The 9,423-nt window shown below is 42.5% G+C and overlaps 1 protein-coding gene across 2 annotated transcripts in view; it reads left to right on the top strand.

Annotated features, from left to right (window-relative positions):
* LOC136767572 (immunoglobulin superfamily DCC subclass member 3-like) overlaps nucleotides 1-6,217 on the top strand; it is a 33,130-nt gene extending 26,913 nt beyond the window's left edge. For both annotated transcript variants that reach the window (XM_066721448.1, XM_066721449.1), the window contains exon 14: nucleotides 207-6,217. In XM_066721448.1, the coding sequence (XP_066577545.1) occupies nucleotides 207-311 (105 nt within the window). In that variant the 3' untranslated portion in view covers nucleotides 312-6,217. The remainder of the gene's footprint in view (nucleotides 1-206) is intronic.
* Nucleotides 6,218-9,423: the final 3,206 nt, after the last annotated feature.

Genomic DNA, 9,423 nt, shown 5'->3' on the forward strand with positions numbered 1-9,423 from the left:
TCCAAAAAGCAGGGCTGTTTTTTTGTGGGGTGGGGCTATACATTTAAAACATTACACAACTTAAAGAAATCAAAACTCATATACAGTCTGTATTTGTTGGGATGCTGCAATTTCAACAATGAACCGCTAGGTGGCAGCAGTCAAAAATGTGACATCTGAGTGCTGGCCATCCCACTGACGATCTTCTTTGCCCCCCACCTCCACAGATCCGCGAATGTCCCTTGCAGGCGCCCGGGGGCCCCACGCCATCGCAGTGCCACGTCCTCATTGAGCAGCCTCCCTCCGCCCAGTCTGGCACGGGCACTGGCTAACACAGGGCATGCTGTATCCCCCCGCATCCCACCCCACCCCCCGTCCCACTGCGAATATGGCCCACTACGGTTCCCTCCTGCACCTGCCCAGGCCACACACCCTGGCATCCCTCCCCGGTGCCAAGCGATGCCATATCTTGCTGCTAGAAAAGAAGAAGCCCACTTCGGCATTTTACCCATATTGAGAGAAAGCGAGATCTGATTCCTTGTTCTCCCCTCATCCTGCCCAAACCAGAAGCCTTTATAATATACTTATATATGTATATTTATATATAAATATTGAATGGTCGCCTTAGGAATAAGTTGCCATACATCAGATTCGTATTTCCCTTTTGCCGGTTGGTAAAATGCTCTGGTTGGGCCACTTTGCGTCCTGTGCCGATGCCATTTTATTTATTATGTAATTTTTTCATCATTCTGGTGACGGTCGCCCCCTTTGCCACGATTTCCTGGTTTAGGTCCTGGAGCATCACCGAAGAGGCGGCGGCTAATGCCAAACCGTTTTCTAGCTACCGCTTTGCTTGGTGACTCCCAACTGAGTCACTATAGATGCTGTTCGTTTGTTTTCTGGTGTTTACCGGTCCGTAGGCACCTTGTACAGAAATGGGAGTCCATTGCTGAGGACTTGGTCTGAAGCTGGTGACAGTTCCAGCTGTGGGAGGCCCGATATTGTGTTGCATTCTCAGCCATGACGTATTTGTAGTCGGTAGTAGAGAGCAGACTTCCCAGAACTGAAACACAAGCCCTGGCACAACCGGAACAGATTTGTTAACCGACTCCAGCGGCAGAAGTCTACAAAAACAGATCTCCTCAAATCTCCCCGGCTTTCCTTGTAATGCAAGCCTCAGACTGACTCTGGCTGGACTCCTTCCCCCCTGTTATAAGCCTCCAGGCAGGTGTTTTCAAAGGAACCGTAAGTGCGCCATCCCCCATCCCAAAAAAAAGACCACAACCTAAAAAAAACCTCCCAAAGATAGCTACCTCACCTGACGAGAATGTCTGAGCCAAACAAAACCGTCACCGCAGACTCCTTTTTTTGCCGCCGAGCCGGGCGTAGGAGGAAAGGGATGGGGGAGGGGGGGAAGGAAAAGAATGAAAATAAAATACACCACAAAAACCAAACTACCTCAACCCGAACCCCCTCCCGGATGCCCGCTGCCCCTCCTGTGCCCTCGCCAGCGCCCCGTGCCAGCCACCGCTCTGACGGCTGTGGAGGATCACCTGCACTGTACAGCCCTGGAGCCTGCTGCCCTTTGTCCCCACTGCCTTACCAAAAAAACATCCTCTATTTAGGAGTACAAAGATGGTACCCCCTTTTTGAGGTTCCCGTTCCCTCTCTCTCTGTCTCTCGCTAGTGGGATTTGTGTCTGATGAGAGAGAGAGAGAGAGAGTGAGAGAGAGAGAGAGAGAGGGAAGCAGGCTATATATAGATGACCCCCACCCCCCCTACTCCTTCCGGGGCAGGACTGCATTGGATGGCTCATAGCAATAACCCTGTCTGATAAGTGTGAGCAATCAATGCAGACTGCCCCCTTCAAAAAAGAAAAGAAACCTCAGCATGTTTGTCACGAAGATGAATTTCGGAAAGTGTGGACCTTAAAAAAGAAGAAGGGGATTAAAAAAAAGTGTCAACCCCCCCCAGGCCCTTTCCACAATGGTCTTCTGTGCCTTGTCCGGAGGAAGACACGGGGATTTTTCCGTCCTCGCTCCAGTCAAGCTAGCTGGGCTTTTTATAGGGAGCGCGGGAGGCTCCGTCCACAGCCGCAACAGGCCGTCCCACCGAGCCCTTTCCGATTGGCCGAATCCCTGCGTCGTGTTGCCATGAGTAGATGGCGACCGCCTTCGGGCCCACCTGGCTGGCTGCGTTTTGTTTTTGTTTTTTCCGCCATCGTCGATTTTTAAAATTATGATTTTGACGATTACCGAATGCAACCAAGGCGTCCGACTCTGCTTTTGTGGAAGAACCTGTGTCTTGTGAACCTATCCAAATATTTTATAGGAAAACCAAGAGTGATATCCAAAGATGTATAATTTGAATGGTTTTCCGTCTTTTCTGTCTTAACTATTTCTGTTTTCTTAACAAACAAAAAAAGTTGAATAGTTCCCGTCTTAAAGGATATCCATTATTACAAAAAGCACGTGGAGATTTTTTTTTTTTTTTTTTTACGAAATGTGCTATTTATGTGCCAAAGTTTAAATATATATATATTACTGACACAAAAGCTGCAGTACAAAATTCAGAGTACAAATAATAATAGTATATGGGCAAAGTTGTCCCTCTTAAGACAGGGAACTATTTTTTTTAAATAAGTTTAACTTTTAAGAGAAAATAAACTAAAACAGATGAAAATGGGATATATTTTCAAGGAGATTTTCTATGATGTTTCCAAATGTACTTGTATTGAGTGCTTTGTTTCTCTGTATAACGGTAGAGTTGAAATTGCCAAATAACTGTCAGAACAAAAACAAGACCAAATACTTCTTGCATATTTTAACATTCATAGTCTTTACCTTTGCGTGACACTAACTCATGACCAAAACTTGGGGATCACACGTGTGCGTATCTGCGTGGATGTATGTATGCATGCATGTGTGTGCGTGCGTTTCCTGTGGATTTCAGCTGTTAAACTTTGAAGACTGTAGGGGCCCCACACACTAAACTGTGAAGTCAGGCCCCCTGTGTTTTATGCTGTTAGTAGGGGCCAGTTAAATTCCCCCGTCTCCTGTCCCACTTTGTGTCAATGTCTCCCTCGTCCCCCGCTGTCTTCAAAGTTGCTTTAAAACCCTTATGAGTGTTAAAGGATTACCCACGACCCTGCAGTCTGCCCTTAACAGGACAACTTCCTCCCAATGCTTTATAGAACGTGAAGATGAAAAATGATACCAAAAGAAAATTCGTTTTTTTGTTTTTAAAATGGGAGAGAATTCTTCTTCTTTTGAAATTTCCATAGTGTTGTAGTGGCAAAGTCTAGGACCCTTATGTACTTTTGTTGAACTGTTCTTTTTTTAGAACCATTTCCTTTCTTACCGATTGTTCTTCCTGTTGTGTATGGAAAAATGTTGCCAAAAGTGAGATGTTCATTTTTTTTTTCAAAATGTTATTATTATTATTGTCATTATTATTATTATAATAATTATTGCTTTTCCTATGTTTTTTTTTATTTTATTTTGCTAGCGGTTTACCGAATAATGTGAAAATGTTGATTAGCGATTCAGATAAAAGCTAAATAAAAAAAACGGGGGGGTTATGGGTAATGTAGTGAGGTACAACACAGCCGTGCAGGGGACTCTGGGATAGGTGGAGATGGGACAAGACCTCCCACAAACTCTAAACGCTAAATGACTTTAACTTTGAACCTTTAAATTCACCCTTTTAGTCAAAGACTGCCACTTGCTTTAACTTGAAGCCATAAGAGAAAATGTTTTCTACTTTACCTAAGCCATAATTGCATGCATGCACTTATGTGACACTTCATACCTCATAATGAAAATCTCTCTCCTTTGCCCGCCCCAGGATTGAGAAACTGCTTTTTCCTCCTCCCTCTAGCGCTTCAGACATTTTTATACGCTGATTATCAGTGGATCTTTATATATCCAAAAACAAAGCCCATTCATTTGCACAGTTTGCAACAAAAGTTTGACTGTTGCTGGAATAATAAACAAATTTGCAATTCCCTGATATAAAAGTTTCCTTTAAAACTATTATTAAGCTTAATTGATTTAATTGAACTGGGATCCACCCCAAAAAATAATACATTTTATTGTTTTGGAGATTAAGGGGGGAAGGCAATGCAACACAACAAAAAAAGAGAAAATGGCAAAGCACGGCATTGTTGTGGTGGCTCCGCATTACCTCTATAGACCCACTGGTTAGGAAAAAAAATAGTAGCGATCTAGAGATTGAATGCTAGTACCAATGAGAAGAAAAAAATGCTTTAACACATTTGATTTTCCTTATTTTGTTCCCGAATTCCATCCCTTTCTCTACTTGTCTGTAACCACCGGCCGAATTAAAGCTTTAATCTGTTCTTGGGACATAAATACAGAGAGAAAACAATGAGTGCAATCGTAGACGAGAGACCCGACAGTCTGCAAGAATGGGACCGAGGTGACGGGAGTAGGGGGGCTGTCAATGTTGAAGCCTATAGCACTGCAATAGAAATGAAATCGGAAAACACAAACTGGACAGGGAGGTTCTTTCAAGTTTCGATCACTTATTATTATTGTTATTATTATTAAACCATTTTAAAAGTGCCTGGTTATTATGGTAAAATCCCCAGGGTCAACTTAAATATGAGCTCCCCAATGCCAGCCACATTCAATTTAATTAGTGTTTTTATTTATATGCCAGTTACTTTTTGTTTCCTCCCAGGGGGACTGGCGTTCAAACACCCTTGCTTTTATAAGCATTCGAGGAACTGTAAAATTGCAAAAAAACCCGTGTTCAGCTATACAAAAAAGAAATTAGGAATCACAGCACGTAACACATGGAAGAAACCACCAAAGTGTTTTTGTAGAATAATTACAGAAAAGGCTAGGTTAAAAGGATCTGTAATAGTCAGAATATTACACGGCTTCGGAGAAAAGATGTACAGTCAAGCACACTATATGTCTGCTTAATGTCTACTTGCCTATACATCTTGCTCTTACCTCCTGACACAAGGACATGTTAAAAATGACCAAATTACAACACGATAATGTTTTTCATTCACAAACTGGTGTTAAAACAACACATTATCGTGTTGTAATTTGGTCATTTTTAACACAGAGTTGTGATGTCCTTGAACAAACCCAGAATGTCTTCAGTTTAGCACATTAGTTCTGATATCCAGTTTTCGTCCTTTAATTTGGCACAGTTTAGCATTCTTTTACTCGAAGAAGGGATGTATTTTTTTTACTTTGTTTTTGTTCCATTTTTTAGAACTGCGTTGATATCAACCAGTAGAGCCATTAAAGCAATCTGAGCCATTTCCAATACAGTGCTACAGCCTCAGAGCAAGGAATTTCTCCCAGGTGTCAAATATTTTAAAACCAGAGAAACACTTTTGTGGTGTCACCTGACTACCCCTCCCCCCGACTCCCTACTGGCCAGGACCGTGTGTCAGGTCTTTTAAAAGAGAGTCCACAGCAGGACTGGGACAGTCAGTTCATCCCCCCCGGCAGCACACTGTGGCCCAGCAATAACCAAAAGAAAAACACAAAACTCTAAGATATCCCTCGCAAAATAGGGGGGCCCACCTGCCACAGTGCGCTGATGTGGGGCGTTGTGTCTGACTTACCCCTTTAAGAGTGATGTGGAACAAAATCTGCCACCAATGTGTCCTCTTCTGTCACCAATCCCAGCGCTGTTTTTCAAGTTAGGACTCTAACAGCCCTAAGCTGTAGTTTATGCCAAAATCCAGCAGGTTTATTCTGAGTTGCTTTTATTGCAGTGTATTTGTCTAACCCAACTACACCAGACTCCTTTAATATGATGCTTCATAGGTAACGCAAAGCCTCATAGCAAAGAAACCCTGGAAAACTGTTCTGACACTAGATCGGCCTTGTTCCTTTATATTAGGCCTCAATTCCACCAGAACCCATGTAGACAAACCAAAAATAAAATGCATAGAAAATAATAAGCAACAAATCGTCAACCTTAGTAGAAAAGACTCGAACAAAACAAAGAAAGTGATAAAAACATGAACTCCACCTTCAGAACTGGGTGAAATTTGAACAAAGAGATTGTGAGAAACGGCGAAAAGTCTGTCTGTGGGGTCTCTTGGTACGATTGCACTATTTCTCTACTTTTAATCTTTTTTTTTTACAGCCAAACAAATACCTGTCTGTATTCTTCCTTTTATTATCTCTGTACTTCAGATTCTGTTGCACCTGAAAACCAAATAAAACAAAGAGCATTTAATTAGAAATAAAGATACATTCTCTCTGTGTGGTTATTCTTTCAGTTTGTGCTGAACCATATCCTTATGATTTGCTCACCTCTCTGTAGCAGGGAAACTAGAAAGCATCTTTGTACATTTGCTTGCGGTGGGGATGCCACTTGGGATGCCTCGGGCAGACTCGGCTAGACTCGGCGCCCCCGGGGATCCGTGCACTTCAGCCCCGCTGCGGAGGGATTGGGAGCGGAGCCAATAGAAAAAGCGTGCTGGTGAGTGAGTGCCGATAAGCCGCGCAGGGCCCAAGGCGGAAGGATTATACGATTATTATTAAACTAATGAAATAAAAATCATCTGGCAGTGAGAAACAGCTGACTGGGAGAAAATAGAGGTTGCCTGTCACAGTTAACATCTCCTTTAAGCGCTATAACGCCAGCGACAATGTATCACAAGCTTCCCACGCTGAGAAATCGACTCCACGTGGTCTTTTTCTCTTTTTTGAGAGGTGGTTTCCCACTGTAATGTCCAGCTAGCGCTCTAATTATTATCGTGATGGCACTTATTTACACTTTTTGTGGGGCCAGTCAAGTGTAATCAGCAAATTCATATTCGATTTTTACAAGTGTTTTTGTGACGGGAGCATTTACAGGAGAAGACGCATTCTCAGTCCCAATGCGCCGGTGTCGTACAGTAACGTCATACTTAATTGGCAACATACATCACTTTTAATTGCGTTTTAATGACATGTCATTGAAAGAACCTCATCAACAGCTGCTTGACACACACACACTGAGACACTCTCACATATGTACACACCAGTGGCGTTGCTAGACATAGAGCTCTACTGGGGCACAGGCCCCCCAATTCCTCATATCGCTTTTTTTTTTCTTGAAAGCCTGCTGTGTGCAAGAAGTGTGCAACACAATGCACTACACACTTCCCTGGCTTAACCCACTATTCCTACACTGCAACAAGTACTGGGAAAGGTAAACATGTAGAGATATAATCTCTAATCTGTATGGAAAATATTTATTTAAGTATCTTCAAAATACTGTACATGAACATTCTTAACATGTTTTATGGCATAAAAGGCAGACACAGTATATGCAAATAACAAAACCTCCCTCAATTCTGACTTGCGTGTCGACACGCATCAGTTTGTGTTTTGGGTTAAACTGCGTTGCTTTTACAAGCATTGATTGGGTTTACTGCATGGCATTTAGATCCATTTCTTTTTTCCGTGGTTATCAATCTAAATGACAAATAAAGTAAATTGTTAAAACTCAAACTTGAGATTTTACTGGGGCACAGCAGATTTATACTGGGGTACGTGCCCCAGTAAAAGGGGTAGCGACGCCCATGATACACACACACACAAATTGAGACAGTCACACACACACACACACACACACACACTGAGACACACTTTCTCTCTCACACACAGACACACTGAGACACTGAGACACTCTCTCTCTCTCTCTCTCTCACACACACACACACACACTGAGACACTCTCTCTCTCTCACACACACACTGAGACACTGAGACACTCTCTCTCTCTCTCTCTCTCACACACACACACACACACTGAGACACTCTCTCTCTCTCACACACACACTGAGACACTGAGACACTCTCTCTCTCTCTCTCTCTCTCTCTCTCACACACACACACACACTCTCTCTCTCTCTCTCACACACACACACACACACACACACACACACACTCTCTCTCTCTCACACACACACACTGAGACACACTCTCTCTCTCTCTCTCTCTCTCTCTCACACACACACACACACTGAGACACACTCTCTCTCTCTCTCACACACACTGAGACTCTCTCTCTCTCACACACACACACTGAGACACTCTCTCTCTCTCTCTCACACACACACACTGAGACTCTTTCTCTCACACACACACACTGAGACACTTTCTCTCTCTCACACACACACACACACACACTGAGACACTCTTTCTCTCTCTCACACACACACACACACACACACACACACACACACACACTGAGACACTCTTTCTCTCTCTCACACACACACACACTGAGACACTCTCTCTCACACACACATACTGAGACACTCTCTCTCTCTCACACACACACACACACACACACTGAGACGCTCTCACACACTAACACACTACAGCCCCTCAATTTAACACAACTGTCCCAGAACACACAATATACGTATTGCAGCAACTAACAAACCTTACCAACATCTGATCCTGAAAACCGTACCAGAAAATGAAGTTCAGCCCCAATTTAATAAAACCAAACATTTGTGTTCAAGGATTTGACAGCTGTTTTCGAAAGCAATCACTGCAAGGAGGATATCTGGTTCTGTTATATTGCATTCATGCAAATTCAAATTTCACTGTCCATATCAATTTCAGAGCTGTTTGGGAATTGGCTGTGAAATTAACTTGGCAATTGAAAGCGGGTCTGTGACTTTTAATTTATAAAAGTAGTGAGATAAAACACAATTAAGTTGTTCAGTTGTGCATTTCTCTCTGTGACACACTAACCAACTCACCCCCCATACTGTATAATCACTAATCCACCAGTGCTGCATAAAATAGATTTATAGTCTTTAAAGCAGGAGTTCTCAACCCCGGTCCTGGAGGAGCCCCTACTCTGCTGGTTTTTGTTCCAACCGAGCTCTCAATTACTTAATTGAACCCTTAATTGAACTAAATACTTGCTTATATTTGACTCTTTAAATTGTGTAACTGATAAAAAGTTGATTCCTTAATAAGATAAGTTCCTTATACAATTTTATACTTAGCTCTGATTTAGGAAATTATTAATTAAATTAAGGATTCACTTAAGTAATTGAGAGCTCGTTATTTATTTATTTGCCAACCATTTCCATTTCCTGTCTTGTACATCTCCAATGAAGTTGTCAGTTTGAATGTTTTTAATTGAACCCTAATATAGTTTCCACATTATCCTTATCTATACTATATACTAGTTTCCAGGTCCTTAAGAGGTTAAGATTTAGCTTCCCTAGAGCCGAAGTTATTGATTCCTTTACTTTTAATTGGCCATTATTCCCGTCCTGCCTTTTCCGATTCACCACCCCATCCTTTTCAAGGCCCCTGCGGAGACTGAGGAAAATGACGCATCAGATTGTGTGGGATGACTATGTGGCACCAAAATGGATGGCTGAAATGCGATGGGACTGGGATGGCAGATATTGAAAAACACATTTATTTTT

Source organism: Amia ocellicauda, chromosome 14 (genome assembly GCF_036373705.1).
Source record: "Amia ocellicauda isolate fAmiCal2 chromosome 14, fAmiCal2.hap1, whole genome shotgun sequence".
Taxonomy (NCBI): Eukaryota; Metazoa; Chordata; class Actinopteri; order Amiiformes; family Amiidae; genus Amia; species Amia ocellicauda.